This window comes from Ambystoma mexicanum, chromosome 6q (assembly GCF_040938575.1).
Source record: "Ambystoma mexicanum isolate Mex_15411 chromosome 6q, UKY_AmexF1_1, whole genome shotgun sequence".
NCBI lineage: Eukaryota > Metazoa > Chordata > Amphibia > Caudata > Ambystomatidae > Ambystoma > Ambystoma mexicanum.
In genome coordinates this window covers 21,216,253-21,244,112 of record NC_090937.1, presented here as the reverse complement: position 1 = coordinate 21,244,112, position 27,860 = coordinate 21,216,253, and the positions used below count along the sequence as shown (strand labels likewise).

At 46.9% G+C, this 27,860-nt stretch overlaps 1 protein-coding gene across 2 annotated transcripts in view; it reads right to left on the bottom strand.

Annotated features, from left to right (window-relative positions):
• Positions 1-27,860, bottom strand: part of GPAT3 (glycerol-3-phosphate acyltransferase 3) — a 556,310-nt gene that overhangs the window by 248,075 nt on the left and 280,375 nt on the right. For both annotated transcript variants that reach the window (XM_069630394.1, XM_069630395.1), the window contains exon 3: positions 13,581-13,875. In XM_069630394.1, the coding sequence (XP_069486495.1) occupies positions 13,581-13,875 (295 nt within the window). The remainder of the gene's footprint in view (positions 1-13,580; positions 13,876-27,860) is intronic.

Below are 27,860 nucleotides of genomic sequence, written 5' to 3'. Positions count from 1 at the left end.
ACCACTGCCACCCCCCCTTTTTCGACACAAACACTTACTCACAACACACCAGAGAAAGGACTAAAAGTAGAGCTGTTTACCTAACATGTCCCAATGCAAGAGTCAGGCAAAAGTCAGGCCATTGATCATAATCACACACACCAGACGGCCCTTTTCCCTTCCCCTCAGGGATAAAAGGTGGAGCAAGAGAGCACAGTACGAGCAAAGCAGACCGCACAACAAGACAGCTATCCAGACCCGGCAGTTCAAAAAGGAGGAGAAAGGTGGCAAATATCGAGAGGCTGACTGTGAGGGATACGACCTTGCTCTTTTTGACAAAACCCAGTGAACCCTCCACTGAGAGAAACGCAAGAACGAGGACAATAGCCCAAGTGTGCTGCAGCTGATGTCAACGGTACAGAGAGCGTATCAACGCCGATCAGCCGGAGCGAGGGAGACTCCTGCTTCCGTAGTACCAGTCTTGACTCCAGTAAAGAAGAAAGCCAAGCGGTTAATCACAGCCGGTGAGTCGAGGGGCGAGCCAAAAAGAACAGGGCTGTGGTGAATGAAAGTGGCAAAGTGAGAAAGTTCAAAGAACTGTAAAATTGTAAAGGGGAGACCAGCTGCAGGAGGGGACCAGCGCCATGGCATGCTGCTCTGAGAAACTCTGGTCGATCCCCATCTGAGTAAAATTACAGACACCAGAAGGCCGTAGGAGAGCCAACAAGATAGGTCAAAGTGGTCATCCAGGAGTTCATGCAAAATCCCCACAAAGTCGAAGCCTTTGATCTATGAACTATAAAGAAAGCAAGGGAAGTGAATCCTGAAAACATTGAAAGGGAATGTGAAGGTGAAGTTGGCAAGTGTGAACCCAGAAGAGGGATACTGACGAGAAGGGGGCAAAGTCTAAAGTCCCAAGAAACAGTGTGTTGATAAAAGTGAACCCGGCCGAGATGTCCACGGGAACTGTTTCAAAAGACATTATAATTAGCGAATGCTGGAAAAGCCATAGTGAACCCGGTGGAGGGAGGCTGACAGTCGAGAGGGGTCCGAGCCCGATTGTGGGCGATCCATGGGTAAAGCCATCCCCCAAAGTCCATTAAGAGAAGGAACTATTTGATTTGTGGAATACAATTTGTGATGGGTCAGCGCCCAAAAGAGGGGGACCCAGGAGTCAATCCATCACCTGAGAAATACATAGACCAGAACTTTAGTTTTTGTTGATAACCCTATCATGCCCACAGGACCAGGAAAACCACAACCCCAAAGGCCTTGACATCAATAGGAACGGTTTTAAAATCCAAGCCCGGAAGAGGGAGATTCAAGGGGTGAAAACCTATCACCCAAGACACCAAGGAACAGGGGGCTGCACCCAGAAGAGGGGGGGGGGCAGGTGTGGAAAATCCTCATCCCAAGTAAAAGCAGGAGACAAACCTTTGTTTGTTGAAGGTTATTTTTTTTGGTATTGGATACGTCAGGCCCTCGAAGGCAAGAGACTTTCAAAAGAAACGAGACTTGGCCATCGCTGGTCCTGATAGCTGCAAGTGGAACTGTCGACTCGGCTGGGAAAGATAGAGTGTGTGCTGTGCTCCAAGATTCCATCTTACCCCGTGCTCAAAATGTGGGGAAGGGAGATCCAAGCCACTGCATCCAGACCTATTATTTATGAGCACTTCTTTCTTTTCTTGAAAACCATCCTGCACCCTTTTTGTATTAGTTGTAAGGTTTGGCAATAAGTTTTAGTATAGGCCCTTTTTATTTGACACAATGCCACAAGGATTGCCTTATTTTCATTTGATGGTCGATGTTTGCTCCCATCTCAGATTTAGGTTTGGAGTAAGCATGTTTCCAACCTGCATACAATTTAATAAACACCCTTGAACTGTGATCGCTTGTGTCTGTCTTTACTGTTGCCACTATGTGTTCCTTACAGTAGCCAGGCAACTAGTCAGCACAGCAAACAGGTGAGTCAACATGGGAGGGAGGGAGAGAGAGAAAGCATGGAAGCCCCATTTCCCTTTTCATAATGAACCCTCTATCCCTCCTCTCAGCCCTTTCCCTTTTCTTCCCCCAAAACACACCACTGCAATACTGGGACGAGGAAGAGACCAAATAAGAGGACAAATGAGGATTTGACCGAGACAAACACATATCAGCAACAACAGAAAGCAATACATACTTTTATTAAATCTAATATCCGCAAAACCACTCTGGTACTGAGACGAAGAAGGCGGCTCTGGAGGTATACAGGTAGAACAACCAGGCATGTCCACCTAATGAGAACCACCATAGCCAGGCAATTGGACTTTATGTCCCATACCTGGGTTCACTTAACACTTCTAATGGATATAAAAATGCTTTCCACTGGCAAGCAGAAGGAACTGTCTAGAGAGAAGGGAACTGTAGACCATGGTGTTAGGAGCTGTGTCAAGCAGGATAGAGAGAGACTGAGGGTGAGGTCAGCTGCAAGAGGGTCTGGGGTCCTGCTACCATCCTTATTGGGCCCATGCAGCAGGAGCTGTGTACCTCCCAATGATCCCAGCTGCTGCATGGGAAACCAGGAGAGCGAGCATTGCTGTCTGTGGCTGCCGCAAGAAAATAGTGAAGCTCGGGCAAGTCAGAAAGTAGAAACAAGGAGAGTTGAGAGGCCCGCCGTGAAAGAAGCCAAGCATGAAGGAGATGCTGTGTGTGACCGGTGAATGGAAACTAAGGAAACACTCATACCGGGGAGCTACGGGAACCTTTAAAAGTACTTTTGAATACCGAATGAACTGAAAGAGAATTCAAGTACTTTTGAATACTGAAACAAGTTCTTTTGAATATTGAATGTCCTAAAAGTTATTGTAGGCACTTTTTGAATGCCGTACAGAGTGAAAAGCAAGTTGAGCACTTGTGAAGGGAATGAAAGAAAGGTGGTGCATGTAGCAGATACCATGGAATGTATTGTATGAAACATGTATTGGCAAAGTCAAGACAATGCCAAGAACGGTATGAAATGAAAAAGCAAGCACTGGCCCAACGCTAAAATGTTTGCAGGTTAAAAGGAAACCTGTGTTGGCGAGAGCCAGAGGAAAACAGAAAAGTGTAACAAGGTGCATGGTGGCCAACCATGTCAGTGTACAGTGTCAGAAGAGTTTGACACTGTGGAATCAACTGAACTTCACTGTCGGATGGACACAGTGGGTAATTGTTGATGTAAGCAGTCAAGCAAGCGTATCGGTTGCGTGACCTGTAATGGGTGGACCGTGTGGTACAACAACTGCACCTAGACAGAGTGTCCTTGTATCAAAATGCCAATGAAAATATCCATAAGGAAGCTTGTGTTTTGCAACAACATTGTATATGATTTAGAAGTCAAGAACCAAACTGCCTATGTGAAGTGGTGAAAAGTATTGTTATCAGAGGAGCTTGGAAGTGTCCTAAGGAACTGTGTTGTTTTTGAAAGCTGGAAGAGTTGAACTCTTGGGGAGGGGCAATCCACAGCCCTAGCAGGCTACTAATGTGACAGCAACTGTCAAACTTGTTTGATCCACAGAATGCAAGTCAGGAGGGGGTTCTATTGATGTAAGAGGCCTCCACAGAATGCACTGTTGAAGCGCAAGTCATCAGAAGTACCATTTCAAATAACCCAAGACAGTGATGCTTCACAATGTGTCTGTGGGCCCCGATCGGGAGGAAGGGTCAATCAGATATCCATCTCACCATTTGCCTTGACCAAATCACCTCCATTACATAAATGGAGGGACTGTGCCTGCAAATCAATTCATGGCACAGAACTGATCACCCACATAACTTTATAGCAGACAAACAGATTTGCAGAAGTAGGATATTTGGAGAGCAAAGATATTGTGCCCCCTTCAGTTTCAGCCACATAGTGTTTCAATCTAATGGGCCTAACATGAGCGTCTGAAGAATCAGTGAATTGTTTTCTAGGATGACTAAAGTGCTTGACCAATGTATGGTACACTGTCATGGGCCATGCCTTGGGTCAATTGCCGTCCATCAGAGGAACTGTCCTACAGCGACATTACTGACCATGGGGCCTGTCACCACCACTAATCATTGCTTCCCCAACCAAATTTATGGGTACAAATTAAAGGTGAAAACACATACAGCAAACTAGTCCTGTAGTCAACATAATTGGTACACAAATTTGCCAATGTGGATACTCACTCTACCCAGTACCAATGAGGCATTCGGACAGTGGGATATTCCAGTCCCAACTGTAAATAAATCAGACATCTGAAATTACTTGCTGGATCTAAAATGGGAAAGGGGTGGTGGAGGCATTGTTCATTAGAAAAAGGCTAACATTTTAAAGTACCATAAATTTATTATATCTGTCTTTGTATTTGCAACAAGTTGCAAATAAATTTGAAAAAAATGTGTTCTCTTCTACATATTTCGGGGAGTGCAATTTTTCAAAGATCCTCTATACTGTTTGCACTAATCCACATTTAACTTCCAAGAGGATTGCAATAACTTGTTGTGCATCCTTTAATGTCACAGCTGCTAGCATGGAATCCCTTCTCTAGAGCACCAGTCTGTGAATAAGAATTTCCCACTGCACACAAACTTCTTTATACGAGCCTGGCGATTAGTCAGCGCCAGGTGTGTTATACTGATTTTGAGAGATCCCTATGCCATAATTAGTATGCGTTGTCACCTAAGGTCCTCTTTGTAATCCATTTGGATTTAGCAGTGAACTACTTACTTCAAAAACAGAATTCCTCATTTACAGGGTAATAGGGTTTTTCTCCTTTGGACTCTCTTCATTAGATACTTGTGTGTCTTTCAGTTTCTTTACCCAACACCCCTCTTATAGTTCTACTATTTTTTGTTTTTAGGTCACAGAATTAAGGCTTCCCCCTTAAGAAGGAGCCATATCACATGGAGACTGAAACATGTTGCACCTCTTAATAAATGCACTTGGATAGTAGTGTGCAGATTGCAAGATTGCATACCATGTTCTTTGTTTCATTACATCAGTTTGCATTGTTAATGTAGAAAAAGAACAAGCATCGTTTCAGGTTCCTTATGTACTACCAATCGGGATACTTTTTCCATCACGCTAGTCACTAGTGATATCCGTGCTCTCGTTCCATCAACATAGTTTGTTTTACTAATAGAAGCAAATTAAAGATGTTGTTAGCAAACTGATTGGTTGATTCAATGAGTAAACAATATCAGATTAGCTTTGAAAAATAGGAGATACACTTTACCAGAAATAGGGGCTTTATACCTTGTATGACTTTCTTGGACTGCACTTATCTGGGTTCCCTTTCTTTGTATTTCAGACTCTTAACAGCCACTAGATTGAAAGGCTATTTAGAATACATTCAATTTTATCAGTTTAAATCACATCCTGGACAAAATGTACATTTTAGTAGATCAAGGGTATATAGCGTGTGGGGATAACAGTTGAGGGATACTTAAGGTACTCATGTTGAATACGTATCGATATTGATATTTTATTTATAGTTCACTCGTGCACAACAGTTTCAGAGTGCGACAAGGCAAGGGAGGGGAACAAGGGAAAACAAAATAACGATCTTAATAGGCCCAGTGACATTGAGAACGCGCAAGTGCATGGGAGAGGGGGAAGGGAAAAGTGCAGAGCAAAGGAGAAAACAGATAAATAAATTAATTAATTAATAAAGGCAACGAAGAAGGTAGTGCAACCAGCAAGTGGCAAGTGCTGGGTTTAAGACAGCACACAGGGTATGTCTGATAAGTGCAGGAAGAAAAGGGGGGAGAGGGTGACTGTATGGGTACAGATACATACCCCAGTGCAAGGAGCCGGAGTCAGTACAGGAGGGTGGCAGTGTGAGCAGGTTCCTGGGCCTGGAAGACAGAGGGTAGGTCAGGTGCACGGTGCCAAGAGATAACAGATCAGCAGGGGAGAGGGGGGGGTGAAGGCAGAAGCAAACAGGAAGGTCTTGAGGTGCTTCCGGACCGGAGATGGTTCACCCCAAGTTTCACAGTGGCAGGAAGGCTGTTGCAGAGGGAGGCCCCAGCCGAAGACAGATCTACCCCCAGCTCGTTGCTTTGAAAAATGACTGACCCTGAGGGAGTTTGAGGTAGAGGAGCGAAGAGCTCGAGAGGGGAGGTATTTGCGGAGGGATAGCTGAAAGTATTTTGGACCCAGGTCCCAGAAATCCTCGTGGACAATGCAGAGGGTTTTGAATTTGATCCTTGCATCCACTGGGAGCCAATGAAGAGATTTCAGAGCTGGAGAGATACGATCCCAGGGTTTGAGGCCATGGACAAGTCTCGCAGTCCTGTTCTGGATTAGTTGCAGAGGGCAGAGAGTAGAGGGTATCAGGTAATAATATCCCTATATATATGGTCACTGTATATAATGTCACTGGGAAAAGGTTGTGGTGACATATAGGTGACCATATATATAGGGACATGGGGAGCGGGGCCTGCGTGGGTGTCCCCCGCTACCTTTGAAAAAAGAAAAAAAGGTTTGGGCGTTGCAGGAGTGTCCCCCGCATGTTCCATGTAATAATGTCCCTACAAAAAAACAGCAATTTTTGGGTGCTTTGTTTGCATGCCGATATTTTTGAAGGGACATTATTACATGGAACAGAGTAGAGGCAGGTAGATTTAGAAGGAGGCTGTTACAACAGTCCAACCTAGAGAGAACCAGAGCTTGGGAGACAGTGAGCCTCTGGGGGGAGGAAAGGAAAGGCAGAGTACCTCCGAGGAGGTGCAGTAGGAAGTTTGATACATCAGAGATGTGGGCGGAGAAGGAAAGTGTGGAGTCAAAGATGACCCTGAGGTTCTTAGCCTCGCAGGTGGGGGTAGGAGGAGGGTCAAGGGAGGACAGCCAGAGAGGAGGGGAAAGGAGGGTGAAGGTGTGCCGATGAGGAGGATCTCTGTCTTGCTGGTTTTCAGACAAAGATCGTTGGTGGCACCCCAATCTTGAATGGCAGTAAGGCAATCAGACATGGATAGGTGGTGGCCGAGGGCAGCCTAAAAATGAGTTGAGTGTCGTCAGCATAGCACTGGAAATTGAAGCAGAAATGGCAATGCAGTGGGCAAGAGTTGCCAGGTATTGGTTGAAAAGCCAGGGCGAGAGGTTCGACCCCCTGGGGAACACCACAGGCAGAGAAGGAGATAGATGATAGGAAGGACACAAGTTGGACCCGGGAGGGTCGATCGGAAAGGAAAGAGGTCAGCCAGTCCAGAGCCTGATCCGATATATCCAGGTTATCACGGAGACGGTTGAGCAGGATGGTATGGTTGACTGTGTCAAAGGCTGAAGAGAGATCGAGTAGGATGAGGACAGAGGGAATGTTAGAGTCAAGGTTGGAGATCAGATCTTCACGAATGTTCAGGAGAACAGTTTCCATGCTTCTGTCAAGCTGTGAAGCCAGACTGGTGGTCGTGGAGACAGCCAACAGAGTCAGAATGAAGGTTAAGCTGAGAGATGGCCAACTTTTCCAGGAGTTTGCCTAGAAAAGGACTAATGGAAATTGGGTGATAGTTAGCCGGACAAGAAGGATCAGCTGTGGATTTCTTGAGACGAGGATGCACAAGGCAGTGCTTCAGAGGGGATTGATGGTAGAGGGATTGCTAGCCAGGGTATCCATCCTTGAAAACTAGGGCAACACGTACCAGTGCCTCAAACTTGGATGAAATAGTAGAGCTCAGCAAGAGGTTTATCAGTACAGAGCAGGGTGGATCAATAATGCTAGCTTACCAGCAAGAGAAAGCCATCCACAATTTCTCAAATAAGGCACTAACCGTGCCTTTTCTTAGAAAATCTCACGATTGGAGTGACGTTGAGCCAGATAACTCACATGTGGTTAAGAGTGGCTGGTCGCCATCACTATCACTTCTATAGGGGTCACTAACACATCATCAAAGACCTATAGTGATGCAAAGATGATATTAACAAATTAGTACCTCTAAAAAAAGTTTGTCAACAGACTGGATCAAAAGGACATTGAAATGAAAGAATTTAAAAGTTACAGTATGAGTGACAGAATTACACACATCAAAACATATAGTAGCCAGTTCAACATTTGAGCCTTTCCCCATTTGGGTCACTGCTGCAAGCCAGAAACCACATCCAATCAGCAGAATTGGAATTAAAATAATAAAAAGAACAGTTGTGTTTGATTTATAATCACATCATACAGCTCTATAAAGGACAACACAGGAGGCAAAACAGACTGCTGCACCTTGTCCCTCCACCGATACCTCTCCCTGGGGGCAAGCTCCAAGGGGCAATAACAGACAAGACAGAAGTGGTAAATGAAAGTTATAATTCACATCAGAAGTCATTTTAGGAAAGGGCAGTGGTCAGTTCCAGATAGGAGCAATCAAACAACTACTTGAAGCGTGGACAGTGGTAGCTCATCTTTGTACATGCATACCCCTACTTAAAATGAGAAATATCTATTGGGGAAGGGATTAGGGGTTGTCACTACCTACTGGTGACACTATACACATTCAAGGTATTATGATATTATGAGAAAAATACATTTTCTGGGATTAGTTTGACAATCAAACCCATGGTAATCAGCAACAAATGAAAATGTCTGACCCTTTCCATGTTTGAAGCTCTTTATTCCAGTCACTTCGCTGAGGCGTGAACACAGTTTTATAAGATCTGCAACGTACTTAAACCAGAAAATATCATTTCAATAATATCAATATACAGGACATGAAAGGAAAGCTTTGATAAATCTATCCAACAAAGAACTTCTCATCAAAGCAGCCGATAAAGTAGAGGGATATTTCTTCTGGATAAATCAATAAATCTATATATGGACAAGAATATCTCTTCCAGTCGAGATCCATCGGAAGTTATTAACCTATTGAAAGAAACCCTTCTGGTGCCCTGGCAACCATGATAGCCACATGAGTGCAAAAAGAAGTATACACAGGTTGGTTATCCTCACAAGCAGCTTCATTGATTGCCCAAAGCAACATGTGAATTGTGATTTTCTACACAAGAAATACATAAGAACTTGGGAAATCATGCAGGCTGTCCCATCATATTGGGGGTGGGGGGGGGGGGGGGAATCTACTCTACTTTGGGAACCCTTTCCAAATGTTGAAATTTATTTTTGAAACTCCATATTCTATTCTCTCCTCAGGTCCTCTTTCCAATCCATCTAGGTTTAGTAGAAGACTAACAAAATTACCCATTTACGAGGTAAGAGTGTTTTTTCTTAATTAGATATTTGTGTTCCTTTCAGTATCTTTATGGGTTCCCCTTTCTACCTTTATACTATTTTGTACTCAGGCCAACACCTTTCCACCTACCCCCAAAGAAGGTCCCAAAGCCACATGGGAAATGAAACCGGTCAGGCTTCTTACACTGTAAACGTGGATAATCATGCAAGATTACAAGATTGCAAAATATGTGGATTGATTACATCTGTATATGTTGTTTTATGTACAAAAATATGGTGGTATTTGTTCCATGATAGCATCACTACTTTTTTACTAATGGAAACAAAATGTATTAATCAAACAAATTGGTGCTTCCATGGGTAAAAATGCATACGTTACCTTATAGGTGGCACAAAGTGCCAGAATCAGGGGCTTTTTCTGTTTTGCATGTCGGTCTTTCCCAGACTCACTGTCATTTGTGGCTTGTGTTGTGAACCAGAAGGAGGAAGCAGACACAGGGATGTCATATTCAGGCTGTTTTATTGGACTTAAAGATCTGTCCCTAATGCTAAAGGGGCTTTCCCTACCTATGAACTAAAACTAAGGGTGCTTGGCTTCTGTCAACATAAGAAAAGATAGTTCTCAATCCAAAACCTATCCAACATCTGGCCCTACCACTTTAACAAAACAGAAAATTAGGCCAGAACCCAGGCCTCTCAGGTCAGGCTTTATCCAGCCAATGTTGTTGGTATCACTCAGAGGGCAGTGTTCACAGCTCACCAAAGAAATATTCTCGGCCACTTACCAAAGCAAACTCCTTCAGTCTTTCTTTAGGCGCCTCATAAAAAGTTGCAAGTCTCTGTATAAACCAAATGTCTCATGTGATTTAAGGTGGATGGGGGGGCGGGAGGGGAAACCAGCATTCCCTTCCTCCTTCTCCACCCATTTGGCACTTTTCTTTTCACCACTGTTGGAGTCTTGACCAGACTCATTGAACCCTCCATTTTATCTTCTCTATCAGTTTTAACAAGTTAATTGTTTCCCCAGGACTTACCAGATGACCCCCCCCCCCAGGATTTTTGGGTGTGTGGGATTGGCGGCCCCTGCCAATATTCATGATTCGGGTTTCTCGGGCACCTATAACTCTCCCAGGCATCTTTGGGCTGTGTCCCACTTGCATCCCTCCTCACTGGGCAGCGCTGCTACCTTCTTGGTTGTCGAGTGTGCTCCAGCGGGATGGCCTTGCCAGGTGGACGTTACTGCTCGTTCCTCTATTCGTGGTCTCCACTATAGAAGCGTTTGCTTCTTGTAGTCTGCCCATCTCTGCATCTTCGTGGGCTCTCATACTGCAAACAGATTATTTGTTCCTCCGCTCTGTTCCTCCACTCAGTTCTGGTATCGGTGTTCATTTCCAGGCCCCAGGACAGGACAAGTAGTGCCAGCAAATCTCTCAGGCCTTTTGACTGTGGCATCCCAACACCACATACATTCAAACGAAATACCCTGATCGCAAGGACTTCTTGAGAATGGAGAGAAATGTAAATAAGGTGGAAATACATTCTAGAGCTTTCATGTATTGTATATTTATATAGTGCCTATACACAGGCAAGTGTTCAAAGTGCTCAAGGAGGGTGGGAACACAAGGAAAAAACAACAGTCGCTCAGAGCCCTTGAAACTCGGAGACAATAATAGTCAGCACAGGCAGAGTAAGTGCATAAAATACATTTAACAGTGTGGGATATAGCAAATGGGCCTGATGGCGATTCTGCAATTTTAACAGTATAATTAGGGATGAGGAAAGTTGAGAAACTGACAAGACGATCTTCAGGCATGGTGTGTACAGCTCGAGTAGTGAACAGAAGGTCACAGGGACTGGAGGGTCAAGTGCACCCGGTCGGTTGAGACTGGGGTAGTGCAGAGATAGCCACTGTTGGGTTAATTTCTCAGTGTGTTGAGAGAGGGTGGGGTGTAGGGGCCTGATGCAATTGCTAGATGACTGGCAAGGGTGCCGGGGGCGACCAGTGAGACTCTGAGGTACACCTGGCGGCCAGTCAGCATGCTGTAAGGAATAGGAGTGAGAGAGGGAAGGAGAGAGAACTAGGTTAGCAGGGTAGAGCAGGAGAGACAAGGAAGAGGAGAAGAGGAAGGTCTTGAGGAGTTTCCAAAATTTCAGGAGACGTAGGGAGGCAAAGAGGCTATTCCAGAGGGAGGCCACTGCTGAGGATAAGTATCTCCCACCAAATCTCTCTTTGGAGAACCGGCTCACTCGCAGTAGATGAGCGGAGGGCTCGTGAGGGACAGTATTTATGTAGGCAGCGTTGCAGGTAGGTAGGTCCTAGGCCCCAGAAAGCCTTCTGGACAATGCAAAAGGTCTTGAATTTGATCCTTGCAGCCACAGGGAGCCAGTGGAGGGATTTCAGCGCTGGAGAAATGTGGTCCGTGGGCTTGAGGCCAAGAATAAGTCTTGCGGTTCTGTTCTGTATGAGGTGCAGAGGGCGCAGGGCAGAAGAAGCAAGATCGAGGAACAGGCGCTATTGCAATAGTCCAGCCTGGAGAGAACCAGGGCTCTGGAGACAGTGAGCCTCTGGGGGAAAGTGAGCAAGGGTAGAATACCTCTGAGGTGTAGTTGATGGTTAGATTTTCTTTTTTTAGAGATGTCTGAAACTTGAGAGGAGAAAGAGTAGAATCAAAGATGACCCAAAGGTTTCTTGCTTCACAGGTGGGTGCAGTTGCAGGACCAAGGGAGGCTGGCCAGAGTGAAAGTTGGAAATCGGGAGCAGGGGTCCCAATGCGCACAATCTGTTTTAGTTGCGTTGAGGCAGAGGTTGTTTGCAGCAGACCATGACTGAATAGCAGACAGGCAGTCAGATATGAGCGAGGTGGAGGAGGCACCGGCTGAGGGAAGCCTGAAAGATAGTAGACACAAGTGCTAAGCGTGTCATGGAATACTGCTCATCTGGCCTTCCAGAATCTGTGTTCTAGCTTTTTATCAGTGTATTAGTTAACAGTCCTTGTCACACAGTGCTGGCAGGCCCCAGTTAAGTTGGGAATCGGAAGGTGAGGGCACTTATAATAAACAAACGCAGAGCAGGATCACAAAAACAAATGGTTCCAAGAGGACTATACGGCGGCACAAGTCCAGAAGGCAACGTTGGTAGGGATATACATTAAACAGTATTAATACCTCATGGTACGGCTCACTGATCTCATCTGGTGTCACCCACTGGTTCTGCTGCTGCCACTGTCTCGGTTCATATCCCACTGCTAGTCTTCTTCCTCCCCCACCCAATCCATCCTCGCCTGCCCTGGTCCCGTTCCTTTTGGCTGCATCCTCTCTGCGGCTTCAAGATTTCGTTCTATGGCCTGCCTCCTTCCTCATCACACCAGCTCCCTTCTGGCATCACTTTCCTCCTTGGCGGTCTTCCCTCTCACTACCTAGCTCTCGCTGTCCTGCTCACGCTCCATCGCAGTCAGTTTTCTGTTAAGTAAACTGGGACAAAAAAAGCTCCGCGGTTGATAGGTAACAAAATCCATACTGGAGAATGTTAGCATGCCCATGTTAATGCTTTGGGTTTGTGAGCACAAACTGTGTTGTGACCTTGTCTTTTATCGTTGTCTACTAAAAACAAGTGGAAACCAGATCAACTGGTATGGTGCAATTCCTCATGAAGGAGGTTTGTTGTACTGCAGACCATTACTGATGCACCAACAGAAGACGTTAGCAATACACGCATTGACTCCACTAACAAATACAAGGAAGACAGATTTTATTAGCAGGGGTTTCGCAGCCCCTTACAGAATCTACAGTAGTGTAGAGTACCAGAGGATGTTGCCCGCTATCAGATAGGCTCTGGAGCTGTGGAAGAAACATTGTGGATTCAGAGTGCTTTTCTGGGGGAAAGAGGGAGACTTCATTAGTATGTTTGGCACCTTGAGTTTTTAGTTTGCAAAATAGAGGGGAAAAAGTATCTGGATAACATCTGAAATTAAGTGAGCAATCTAGTCCACAAACATACAATCCAGACAAGGAGCAACAAATCTTGAGTGGAAAAACATATTTCATTTGGAAGACATTTACCAAGGTTTTATCAGAAATTAGTAATGCAAAAAAGGCACTACACAGATGTTTTAATCCAACTTTCTATATCTATAGTATTTAACTGACAGCACTATTCAACTAACCATGTCTCAGGATCAACAAGTGAAATGCCAACGCTGACTAGCATTTAATAGTTTCTAAAATTGACTCAAATTCTGCAAAACTCCTTGGGAATGGTGCCCTTGTACAAAACTCAGGTGCAGTTATGGTGATTTAGTTCAAATAAGTATCATGGTCATGTACATCTAAAAGGACAACAAAATCTTACAGGATGAATATTTAAAAATCCCACCCTGAAATGGCAAAAATTGAATGGGGTATTCGTCCAAAAACTTACTAGCATCAAGTTATTTCATGTTTTCTTACCGCAGTGGCAGAAGGATGCCATAACGGACAACAACTCCAAGTACCCAAATCATGGTGACTCGGAGGCTGATATACTGGAAGTTGTGGTTGGTCCTTGTGAGAAGATTCCAGGAAAAGAGCTCCTCCGACGAGAATCGCTGAGTGACTTCATCTTCCACAATGGCTTCAAATCCCTTCTTCGAGAAATAGAAAACGTCAGACAGCTCAAAATCACCTCTCTGTAGGCAATCACTTCTACTTTTCCGTAGCCCCACAATCTCCTCCTCCATCGGTGACAAATCTCGCTGGATAATACCTTCATAATAAGAAATTGGACAATAATTTTTTCAAGAAGGATACAATTGTGTTAAAATAAAGCATTTGTTATATGAAAATGCTAAGAAGCTTCCATTCATGTTTCTGAGTCTTTGGGTTGCAGATTAGAATATTTACTACCCTAACATTATTTTACAGAATATACAATATTTAAAGGGTGAATTTCAGTGTGTGTACTAGTTCAACTAGTGACTACTGTGCTCTGACAAAATTACATGAGGAATTTAGCAAGAAATATTTTGCACAATTAATAAAAACATTCAGAAAAAGGAATTTGATCTAGTCCTTTTTGCAGACCCTACATGCTGGGGTTTACAAGTTGGCAATATTATTGCAACCCATGATAACTTTGTCCACACTATAAATTACCCGTTTGATCAAGCCATAAATGATCCAAGCTTTATTACTCTTTAATCACACAATAATCTCCAATGGGGCAGGTGTGGTGCTCCCACATGCCAGGTTATCACACATTCTAAAAAGATAACAACCAGACAGGTGACAATACTATTCACAGTGCATCTACCCAAAAGCATCAGCCTATATGGCTTTGCTATGATCAGGACCTGGAACACTGTGGTTGGAGTGCCATGTCACAAGACCCAAAATTAGCACGCTGGGTGGGAGAGCCAGTCAATCAGGTGGTTAGGAACGCGGGCTGACAATACAAGTGAAAGCCTGTGTTCCAAGCGACCTGATGGCTGGCTCCACCGCCCGCCATCTTCCCCCGCCAACCCCGTTTTTCTTTTTGGTTCCCTATCCCTTGCCCATCCCACTTAACTGATTACGGTGGTGGGGATCCGCCGCTGCAGCTCCTATCCCTGTGTGGCCGCCATGGAAATGGAAGAGGGGCTCCATATGGAGCCCTGCCTTTCAATTTCCTGCCGAGCCATGTTGGTATAGTATTTTCTCTCCGCGAACTGGATGCCGCGAGGTGTTCCATTCATGGAGGGAAAACACTTTTTTTAAAAAAAAAATAGATAGGCCCTCGGTGGATGGGTCCAACCTGTGGTTAACAACCAGCCATCCTCATTAAGGACTCACTTCGCTCAGGCCCTTAACTTGGGTGGCAGGCTGTTATGCACAGGGTGGGCCTTCCACCCCGGGGCATATCGCCGCAATATGTACCAAGGAGGGGACTTTACCAGCCATTAACCTAGCGTGGCCTCTGTGCCATTATTGGCCACCAAAGACCCTGTCTGAGTTGCATATATCTTAGCACCCTTGGTATGCAAGCCACTGTGCCAAGAGCGAAGGAATTGGGCTCATATATGCCAACCATCTTCAAATAATCTACAAACAAAAATGCCCACCATGCACATCGAAAAGGAGTCTCATGTTCATAGCAACAATGCTAGTCTGGCGAGAGATGAAACTGGATGAAATTCAGGGTCAGAGGTGACGAAGGGGGAGGGAGGCATGGGAGATGGACAAAGGGAATAGGGGTGATGAGGCCAAGCAAGGACCAGTGTGGGCCAGTGTGCAGGGGGAATTAGTGGGCTGGTGGAGAGGAGTCAGTGGCCTGTGTGGGGGATCAGAAATGCAGGACGGACACGTAGATTCAGTTTTCTCACAAGAAACTATTTTTAATAAATAATAAAAAGGTGAGATGAACACCTTTCTTTCCCTAGCCCAACAAGGAAGCCGAGCAGGGAAGGCCGTAAGGAAAGGCCTCCGGTGCTCTTTGCAGCTCCGCTGCGAGCACGAAGCATCCCCGACCAGCTGTGTGCCCGATCAGCTGCTCGGATCCACTTCGGAGCGGCCGCGTGTTCCCCTCCACCCACGCTGCAGGCCGCGTGCACCGAAGCCCCAGACAAGATGGCCCCCGTCTCCATGGAAGCACAATCAACAAAATGTGCTCCTGAATTCACTGCCGCGGGCCCGTGTCCCGATTCGCTGCCTCACCCCGCCCGCCCCTCCCCTCCTGCTTTAAATGGAGGGGGAGAGGGCCGAGAGGCGAAGCCGAGCAGGGAAGGCCGTAAGGAAAGGCCTCCGGTGCTCTTTGCAGCTCCGCTGCGAGCACGAAGCATCCCCGACCAGCTGTGTGCCCGATCAGCTGCTCGGATCCACTTCGGAGCGGCCGCGTGTTCCCCTCCACCCACGGTGCAGGCCGCGTGCACCGAAGCCCCAGACAAGATGGCCCCCGTCTCCATGGAAGCACAATCAACAAAATGTGCTCCTGAATTCACCGCCGCGGGCCCGTGTCCCGATTCGCTGCCTCACCCCGCCCGCCCCTCCCCTCCTGCTTTAAATGGAGGGGGAGAGGGCCGAGAGGCGAAGCTGAGCAGGGAAGGCCGTAAGGAAAGGCCTCCGGTGCTCTTTGCAGCTCCGCTGCGAGCACGAAGCATCCCCGACCAGCTGTGTGCCCGATCAGCTGCTCGGATCCACTTCGGAGCAGCCGCGTGTTCCCCTCCACCCACGCTGCAGGCCGCGTGCACCGAAGCCCCAGACAAGATGGCCCCCGTCTCCATGGAAGCACAATCAACAAAATGTGCTCCTGAATTCACCGCCGCGGGCCCGTGTCCCGATTCGCTGCCTCACCCCGCCCGCCCCTCCCCTCCTGCTTTAAATGGAGGGGGAGAGGGCCGAGAGGCGAAGCCGAGCAGGGAAGGCCGTAAGGAAAGGCCTCCGGTGCTCTTTGCAGCTCTTCGCTGCTCGAAGTCTGCCGTTTGCCGCGGACACCTGCCGGAACCACAAGGTAAGGAGTCCCGCACTCCGGAACTACCCCACACTCTCGCAATAAGGCGAGACCGTCTACGCACACGTACTCTACCTAGCGTATTGGTCACTCTGCCCATCCCCACAAGTGCACGCAATGCACGACTTCAGTCGAGAACCTTAGCTACAACTAACCGAAAGGCCACCTCCCCAGTACTGCATCTATACCATAAACTAAGCCACACATCGAAGCTGAGCCCACTTATCAAGCACCACCATGAGCCATTTGCATTGGCTACAATGTCTAAGACTCTTGTTAATGTGTCACTCACACGTATGAATGAAATTGCCGCTATCTGCAATTCTTCTACCACTGCCTTGCTACCTAATGATGCAAATGCCACTTTATCTGTGTCTATGACCCCAGAAAACATACCCCCCCACTGGTTTGAATGAAATTACCGCTATTTGCAATTCTTCTACCACTGCCTTGCTACCTAATGATGCAAATGCCACTTTATCTGTGTCTATGACCCCAGAAAACATGCCCCCCACTGGTTTGAATGAAATTACCGCTATTTGCAATTCCTCTACCACTGCCTTGCTACCTAATGATGCAAATGCCATTTTATCTGTGTCTATGACCCCAGGAAACATGCCTCCCACCGGTTTGAATGAAATTACCGCTATTTGCAATTCTTCTACCACTGCCTTGCTACCTAATGATGCAAATGCCATTTTATCTGTGTCTATGACCCCAGGAAACATGTCTCCCACCGGTTCGGATGTGCCACCCTCGACCATCAATGTCACCCCTGAACCACACCTCAAATGTGCCCTCATCAACGCCCGCTCCATCAATGCGCATGCACTAGACATCCACAACCTTATTACCACCCTAGATCTAGATCTTCTAATGGTCACCGAAACTTGGCTACATGAAGCCTCAGGCCCCGCCCTATCCCTCGCTCTCCCACCTGGCTATGCCATCACGAGACAAGATCGCATGACCACTGGAGGTGGTGTCGCACTCATAGCCAAAGACTCAATCACCATCAGAAAGGCTGACAAAACTATCAACAATAACAGCGACTACCTTCAATTAAAACTCACCATCTCGCACCAATGCACCATCACCCTACACCTCATCTATCGACCACCAGGCCCCCTAGGAGACTTCCAGGCCTCCATCACCCACCTCCTGGCGGACAACCTCAAAAAGTCATCCAAAGCCATTCTCCTTGGAGACATCAACCTTGGCCTGAATGACGCCAAAGACCCTACAGCCAAAGCACTTGACACAGCTCTAGCCACCCTAGGATTCGTCAACACCATCATTAACCCCACACACTCCCTAGGCAGATCACTAGACTGGATCGCCCACCACAATTGCCCCATCACAGTCACGGGCAACACCCCCACCCCATGGTCCGACCACCACACCATCACCTTTAACATCCCCACCACTACAACCACATCCCACCCCCCTCCTCCCTTGCCTCCCGCCCTTACAAGGAGTGCCCGTCAACTGACCAAAGAAAGACTCCTACCCTTCTTACTGGGACCTGCCTTCACAGCCCCATTCTCCAACGACCCAGAAACTCTGGCAAAAAATTATGATACTGCCATCACAGCAGCTATCAATACCATCGCCCCACTTAAACCTCGGAAAACCAAACCCACTAGACATGCTAATGCGTGGTTCACCCAAGACCTTCTAAAACTACGCTCCGACAAACGGGCAGCATTAGCTCTTTGGCAAACATCCCGGGATGAGAAAGACAAACTCAACTTCAAATCCCTTGCAACTAATTACAAGAAAGCCATCATTAAAGCCAAAGCTAAATCCTTCGAAGAGAGAATTACTGAGGCCAAGTCGAACACCAAGGAAATGTTCGCCATTTTCAGGGAACTTGAGAACCCCACTCCCACCCCCCAGAACTTCACTAAGGACAAAGAATGGTGTGACAACATCCAAACAGCCATGCGCAACAAGATCAGCTCTCTCCAAGCCAAAATCTTGAACACCAAACTAACATTATCCACCCACACTACACCCTCCCCACCACCACTGCCCCCATCACCCACTGAGGCCCCACCCACCTTCTCGTTTAAAACCATCCAAGAAAACGACATGATCAACATTATGAAGAACATAAAACCCTCCAATTGCAAAGGCGACCCCTGTCCTGCCTCCATCATCAAAGACTGCGCAGACACCCTGGGCCCTTTCCTAACAGCCTTCGTCAACGCCTCTTTCACCACAGGGAGAGTCCCCGCCTGCCTAAAGGAAGCATGGGTCCGACCCCTCATAAAGAAACCCACACTTGACCCCACCTCCCCTAATAACTACCGCCCCATCACCACTGTCCCTTTCCTCCTCAAGATTCTAGGCAAAGCAGCTTACCTGCAGGTCCAGCACTTCCTCGAAGAACAGAACCTCCTTGGACTGAGACAATCCGGCTTTCGCCCTAGGCATGGGACAGAGACCGCCCTACTCGACCTAAAAAACCAAATGGACGACGCAAGGGACCAAGGCAAACCTGCCTTGCTCCTTCTCTTGGATCTGTCGACAGCTTTTGATCTAGTAGACCACGACATCCTCTGCCACCACCTCTCTTCCACAGCCAACTTCTCTCAAGAAGCCACTACATGGATCACCTCCTTCCTCCAAGGCAGGACCATGCAGGTCTTCTCTGACCTAGCCACTGCATCACCCTCTATCATGCTATGTGGGGTGCCCAAAGGCTCCTGCCTCTCCCCCACCCTCTACAACATCTTCACCCGCCCCCTCTTCCTCATCCTTGACGCCATGGGCATCTCTTACACCAACTAGGCCGACGACACACAGATCCTTCTCACTCTGACAGGCGACTATGACACGGACTCCGCTACCCTCAACAACATCTACAACACAATTCAAATGTGGATGGCTATCAACGGCCTCTGCCTTAACTCTGACAAAACCGAGCTCCTACTCGTAGGCTCCCCTGACACCATCAAGAAACTTGACGCTCAGTTCAGTCACTTCACCATTGACTCAATCACGATACCAGTACTTGACACGGTAAAAACATTAGGCGTTTACTTAGACTCCAATCTATCCATGACCAGACAAGTAAACGCCATTGCCTCCTCGGCCGCTTACCAAGCAAAACTCCTTAAAGCAATCAGACCTTATCTGTCAAAAGACACTTGCACTAACATAACCAGGGCCATAACCGGCTCGCGACTTGATTACTGCAATATTCTTTTCCTTGGGACCTCCAACAAAAATCTTGAGAAGCTCCAAGTAATACAGAATAATGCCCTACGCGCTGCACAAGGCATTGCCAAGAGAGAGCACATCACTGCTGCCAGAAAAGCATCCCACTGGCTCCCCATAAAGGAGAGGATCCTATTCAAGGCTCTAAGCATCACCCACAAATGTGTCCATCTTGCCGCCCCAATGTACCTTTCCCAAAGGATCCACCTGGTCTCCTCCACAAGACCCACTAGATCACCCTATGCCAGCATGCTCTCAGTACCTAGGGTAAAAAGGACTAGAGCAGGGGGCTCCAGTTTCCCGTACCTCGCTGCCGTACACTGGAACACCCTCCCTAGCTCCCTGCGCTCTGAACCCTCACTGACCGCCTTTTGGAAAACCCTGAAAACGACCCTGTTCATCTAACAATTACATGGCCTAGCACTCATAATTGTATTGTATGATGTATTATGTGGTATATCTGATCAGAGGTCACTGCCTCTCTGTAACCCAAGGCACAACCTGCACACATTGTAACCAAGTCTTCCTGCAAGTAACAGCGCCACAATGCCCCTGGGCTGCCTGCGCGCTATATAAATTTAATAAATAAATAAATAAAGGATTTCCCTACCTAACAAACGAAGGCTAAAGGAAAATAGCCTAATGTCCAAAAATAACTGTATCCTATTTATTGTTTGCTTTTTAGGTGCTTATACAATAAGAAAATACTGTTTAAAAGCGCCCACAGGGCAGGGAGGGAAATGCAATACAATATTTAAGAGAAGAGGGGGGAGGGACGAACCTACTATGCCATGTGAGTACTCACAACGTGCAAGTGCAGAAAGGAAGTGGGAAGAGGTGGTAAATGCTGGGGATTGCGAGGTAGAGGGTGAGCCATAGACGAAGTGCTAGGAAAGAACATTTTCACAGCTCTATTTGTTATAAGGCTTACTTTATCCCAATGTACTAGTCTTATAATTGTTTTAAAGCAGGGGTGTTAGGTCTGGAAAAGATCAGGGGCTAAGCTAATGTCGGGACTCGGGCTAGCTATAGCCTTTTGGTTGTAGCCCCTGAGCTTCTATCCGGGGCTACAACCAAAAGACGGTTTTGCTAGTGGTGGGGGGAGGGTGGCTATAGCCCCCTCATACCCCCTTCCCCCTCAACACCGCCTCTGTTTTAAAGTTACACAGTCGAGCTAGAAAATGGCGTAACATATATCCACTAGTCTGACAACATTAAGTCTATATGTTATGTTATTTGGCATTTATATAGAACCTTATATATCATTGGTATGACCTCAAAGCGCTGGTAGGTTGAACGCCCTCGGGAAACGCAGTTCAAGTCAGTAGAGAGAGTTTCGTAAGGTGCGTGGGCGCACCGGATATGTGTGCAGCTGGTGCGTCCATTATCAAGTGTCATAGAGGGGCCAGACTAAAGCCTGACTTTCAAGCCGGTGTGATGAATCCTGTGGAATCCTCACAGAATCCCAGCCTAACGTCTCGTCCCATGTGTCCAGGGGAAGGCAGCCATTACCTGATCCTAACGCTGGTGGTGGTATTAGCTGGGTGGATCACATGGGAGGAGAAGGCCATCAGCGGAACGTGAGCGTTACTAAACCGTAGTGAATGGTCTATGTTAGGGAGAATTCTCTGTTTAGGCTGAATTTCCTAACCTAGTGAGTCCCCCAGCAGCTTTGCTGGATTTCTGGAGTTTGTTTTTTTCCATCCTGCCAAGAGTGAGACTCTTTTCTCCCACTCTTGGACATGTATGTGTGTAATTCCTTTGAAATGTCAATGTGTTCGATGGGCTATGGGGTCTTTTACTCCATAGGGTCTCATATGTTTTTCTATGTGTGTTACACCGCACCCTACGTGTCGTAACACGGGGGGCGCCCTAGCTGGTCCCCCACCATAGACTCCATACCCGGGGACTGACTACTGTCTCCCCAGGCATGTAAAGTCACCATTGGCTTTACTAGACCTAAATTTACTAACAGAACTAGTACCAACCATCTTATTGTGGACGTACTAGTTGGGGTAATTCGATTACTCCTGGATCTGTTACTCGAGGGGGCACTGTCACGTCCCCCCTCGTCGAGTTTTGGCTGGTGGCAGTGGAAACTACTTGTTATGTTCGATCCCGAACATAACCCTATGGGATTCGTCCCATTGTTGGAGATTAATACTTTTTCTCATTAATCTCTGACGTACCACCGATCTACTTATCTTAAATAAGTTTATCGAGTGGTATTTTCTGCCAGAACTCGGTTTTAAAATGGCGTCTGTGTTCGTCTCTGTGACTCCTAAACCAAAGGTTGAGCCCTTTGTTCCACTTTTGGCGGGCCTCTGTACAGAGACCCTCCAAAGTGATGCCATTCTGTCTGGGTTACCTCAGGGGTGTGGGAGGGGGTTTAGGCACCCTGGACCGAGTTGCCTTGCCAACTCAGGTCGCACTCTGGAGTGATTGGCCCAGGTGGTGAGCCTTCCCGCTCACCACTTAGCATGTGTTGATTGACAGCTAGGCTGAATGAATGGGGGTCTTCTGCATAAAAGCAGGGCTTTTGGGATTGGATCTTCAGAAGTCACCACAGGACCTAAGAATCCCACGAGGGTAACGCTGAGCCGACCTGCACGACGACACCTCCGGTGGAGCCCTGCGGAACCGACTCACCACTTCCCGACGACAGAGGAGATCTCCCTGCCGGAGAGTCTCTTCCCCCGACTGGTGGGAACAACCAGTCCCCTTTGCTTTTTATTCGCCTCAGGACGCAGTGGTCGAATTGCCCGTGCAGAGCACCTCGGCAACCGGATAGCCACTACCCCTGTACCGCGACCAAAAGGTGGTGCCTTGTGACAGAGCACTGCGCGGCTGGTCTCTTCCCTGGTGGTGCAACGGACTTTACTTTCCTTCGACGACGAGATCATCTCTACTCTTGGCCAAGACCCGACGTGCATCCACCACCAGGAACAACTGCCCCTGCCGGAGCTGCCCTCCACAACAAGGTACCGTGTCCGCCTGGCTTCCCTTCCGTTCGGTTCGAGCGAGGTGTCTTAATCCTCTCCGTTCCGCTGGGTCGCCTCCAAGCTTTGCTCATTCTTTGTTCTGAACTGGTTCAATCTGCCGATAACAATTTGCTATAAAGACTTGAATGCATCTCCACTAGAGACTTTTTGGGACATCGCGCCTTGCCTCTCGCCGAGTGGGCCGGGCCTCTGAACTTTATGATCTATTGTGATTCTTGCCTTCCTGCCTTGCATTTTATCCGCATAGGATTGAACTGTGTCGATTTCATAACCTGCCTATCTTTTTCTCTCCCGTCCTAATTAATATTCGAGTGTCATCTAGGTTGAGGTATACACCTCTGTCTGAAAATAAGTGGTACCGGTAGAACCTAGAGTTGTCGATATTTTGCTAGGGGGATTGATCGTTTTCTACTCCGTAGAGTAATTGTGTTTGATTTGTTTGCCGTGATTTGCTTTAGTGTTTTCCATAGATGTTGTGTTATAAATAAATAACTTACTATCTTTACACTAAGCCTCGTTGCGTGTTTGCTTGTCTTGCTGTGAAGAATTGCCCTATGTTGTATACTCCACATACTGACCAACTTTTCTTGAGAGAAGTCTGACTGCTCAGCCACAGCTACCAAGTGAATCTGTGTGGTACAGACTGCTACCAAGTGGGTTCCCCGCCAACGCCTGTAGTCCTAAATCTTTTGCAGTGGTCCCAGAGGGAACTGCACAGGTTTCCGCCTAACAGTCTAGTTGTATCCACCCACACCTGAGCGGGACCGTTAAACATTCAAAGGGTACTTCAGGTGCAGGTTAATGGGGAGAGCAGTTGGAGCAGTGGAAGCTGTGTGAGCAACGTGAGCCGCAGCAGGAGAAACCAGACACGGGGACCGACACATTTCCAGCAGCGAGACACCGTGCATAGCAAGTGGCGAAGGTTGGACACCCACTAGATGCAGGGGACGCACAGCGGCAAGCAGTGTGGAAGCCAGCTGTCCCAGAGAAGAGAGACTCTCTGTGTCCTGCATCTGGCTTTGGTGAAAAGTCACCACCGAAGTGCATGTGGAGCAGTACAGCAGGTGCTCCAGTGACAGCCAGCATGAGCAGAGGAAGAACCAGAGCATTCAAACATCGGTGAGGGCCCGATGTGTAAGGAAGCGGAAGCAGCCAGTCCACAGGAGCCGCCAAGACACACCAGTGAGTTGGCCTATTCAAGTCAACCTCGGGGCACTCCAAAGTAGACCACTGGGTACAAGGGCAACATTTTGAATACCAAACCATTCAATTAAAGCGAGCAGGAGTTTATTGTAACTCACATTGCCAAAGCCAAGAGGGGACAGTAACTAAATTGAAATGAAACAGCCTCACGTGATTAAATCAGCACTACATTTTCTAGCGGGCATCTCTACCTGAAATAAAACGTGCACCGCTTGAACATTGCTGAAGTGTAGCAAGGGATCGGCCTTAATTTAGTGTAGATCGCTTGTTCAGCGACACTGAAGCGGATTGAGAAGATATCTTAAAACCAACTCTCGATTTAATCTAGCTATTCTTTATTTATCTTAGGGCGGAGTTCAGTGCCATAAAGTAATACTGGCTGCAGTTTTTGCTTATAATACAGCATGAGTGGCATCCAAGTAAATCCCACATGATCCTTATGAAACATCTTTATCTTGATTACTAATAGCCAAACTTTCAATTTCATCTTGGCATAACATTTTACCTTGCCATGACTAGAATTGGAAAACCTAGATAAGCAGCATGTTCCCCAACAACTAAAGATTGAGAGTAAAGATGTCCAGAGGATGTATTCTAATTAATTTCAATTTCTGGAATTGCATAATACAGGTTGTGTCGGATGTATAGTGGTCCGTCATGAGACTCAGCATTTAAGCTTCTTTGGAGGTCGGTCAAAGATCATTAAATCGGCTAGTAAAAGCTCGAGTGGCGACACACGCAGGCCCCTGACATTTGATGGCTTGACAATTCATAGCGAAGCTTCACAGGATTGTAGAGATGAGGAGATTGGCAGCGTTAGCCTCTACCCAGGGGCCTCTGAAGTCATAAATGGTTGCCCATTGTGCTCTAAGAGTGCAGAGGACCAAACTAAAGTTGAACCCCTCCTGAAGGAATTCGGCTATGTTGGCAGTACCTCATTTAATGGGAAGGAGTTTGTTCCGGCAACACCAATTGACTTGTGAACTTCAGTGGTTAGCGTATGAACGGATTTTTGGAGGTCTCCTACAGCCAGGCACTGTTAAGGAAAAGGTTGACAATTTGCCTCAGAAGAAGAAAGAACGAGGTACTCCTTATCCAGTAGGGGGTTACGATATGGAGCCAACCGCCTGCCCCCGATTCTGTGAATTAACCTAGGTATTAGGGCATTAGGTGGAGAGGCATACAGGAAGCTCTCTGGCCAAGGGACAGATTTGGCATCCATGCTCTAGGCAAGAGGTGTGCAATCTTTGAGTCATCAGATTTTACTACAACTGCCATCAACCCTAGCTAGCACAGTCCACTGAGAGATTTTGGGAGTTCTCAGTCAGGGCTCACTCTCACCCAGTAGAAGCCTCTCATCCTTTCGAGGCAACATAATCCTGAACCACCACTGGAGTTTGCTTCCCCAGTCTCTTCCATACGAAAGGGTGTACGGCAGGCACAATTACATGATAATTACCTGTGACGGTGGCTGAAACTCTGGCGATGCCGACCCTGCCTTACACACACACATCTACCTTAACCAACAAGATAAATTGTTTTAACCAACAGCACCGTCTGAAATGACCCCAAGCCAAGTTGTGCGATTCATAAAACCTAACTAAATAGCTAATTTGAGTATCTGTAGCACCAACACTTGCAAAAATGTGAAATAAAAATCAAACCTGGATTCTGCTAATTGCTAGCCTCAGTGCACCATTCATAGAACGGACTTGACAAAAGAAAATTACATAATAGGACACACACGGACTCGCACCCACATCGTTATCTCTGCATTGCAAATACCAGTTATAAAGTTTGTTGTGAACTTTGTACTCTCTCCCTGCAATGATTGCAAGAAAGCCAGTCCGAAATACAATCTGAAAGTGTTAGCAAAGTGTAAACGGCATGTTCCTGTCTGTAGAAATGGTGGCACAATAAGCAAGGATTTCACAAACTTTAATGGTCGCCAAACACTATTGCAAGTAAAAGAAGCAGCAACTTATTAACTGCCTCATAAAACATGGACTAAACCCAACAATGCATAAAGGTGTCAACCCGGTCAGCAGCATCTCTGCCAATTGCATCGCTCTCCTAAAAAGCGTTCCATTTTGTTAAGAGACAAAACACGGGTCACATAGCAAACGCCGCAACTGACACAGCTGCTACTGCCATCAACACCAGATGTGATTCTCTCTATCTAATCAACTCCCGTGGCACTTTGTATTATCTGCTAAAGGGACGCAGAGTGGATGAAAGTGGTCATGGTTTAGTCAAAAACGATCACCCTTCAGTATTTGCATAGGTCATCCTATGTCGTACAGGTATTCCCAGACATCTGTCCCCAAGCATGCAGTTGCCGCTGCCCCACGATGCACTTCGTCTATGATGCCGATGCCAAATGAGACTAGAACATGTCTGTGGCCGCCTCTGGTCTCATGCAGAAGAGGTGTGCGTGACCTAGCAGCTCAGGCTGGGCAACCATGTGGTGGTCCGACCAAGCCCGATTCGCGTAGGTTCCCCTCCAGCCCCTTCTCCTGCCATCAGTAATGGCTTGGCAGGCTGAAAGACAACGGTTTGGAGGGTTGCCCAGGGCAATGCAAGTGGTTAGGATTCATACAAATTAACCCACTCTCTGATGAACCCTTCATATTACTTTGTATATGCAGAGAACAAAAGCAGCATAATATGCCTACAGTACAAAACAAAGTAACACAAATACAAAAACCAGTTGAATTAAAATCGTTTTATTCATACTTCAAGAAACATTAAATCATCATTAAAAAAAAATCTCCGAAAATATGACTTCGAAACACAGCAAAACCACATTGCCCAGACATACAGGTCCTTCCATTATATTCACAAGAACTTAGTACATGGACTGTACCAGGGGCAGCTAACGCCCACCAGAACTGCCACTCATTCACTGGTGTAACAGGGGCCCCCGCAACCCCCGTGGTGCGGGAGGCCCCGCTAGCACATGCCTGGGAGGAGCCCCACTTAGAGAAAAAAATGAAAAAAAATCTTTTTTTCAAAAAAAATTTAATTTCATTTTTAAATCACTTTGCCTTCATAAAGACATTATTTCTGTAACAGAAATAATGTCTTTATGAAGACAGAGTGACTACAAAAAGAAACTTTTTGAAGTCTGAGGGCTCCCCATGACATGGAAGACCCCAGGCTGGAGGCCTCCATGTCATGCGGTGGGGGGAGCCCTATGACTTCAACAAGTTTCTTTTCGTAGTCACTCTGTCTTCATAAAGAAATGATTTCCGTTATGGTTCGGTCCTTAACAGAAATACATTTCTTTATGAAGTAAGAGTGATTTCAAAAAGAAACAATTAGCCTCATTACAAGTTTGGCGGTAGCCTTGCCGGTAAAACCGGCAGGCTGCGGCTAAACCTGCACTTTTTTCTGGTACCCGTGAATGGGCAATTACCGGGTCATTACAGCCCCGCTGGACCCGGTAATCGCCCATTCGCAGGCACCGGAAAAAAATGCTCCCCATTCCCATTTGATCCCCGTAGGGTTCAATGGGAATGGGTAGCTCAGATGCGCCGGCACCATTCAGAGCATGTCGGATGCACCGGCACCATTCAGAATGGTGCCGGTGCATCCGACATGCTCTGCTCATGGGTGCCAGTACACCCGCCAGATCAGACCTGGCAGGCGGGAAGGCACCCGGGAGCAGAACTCGTAGTTTGCTGGTCTGGTAACAATGGTACCAGCAAGCTTACCGGTACCGTTGTTAACGGGCCAGCAAAATTATACTGAGGCCCAATTTGTTTTTTAAGTGATAGGGCTCCCCTCAACCCAATGACGTTTGTGAGTGTATTGTGAAAGGGTGGACATTTAAAT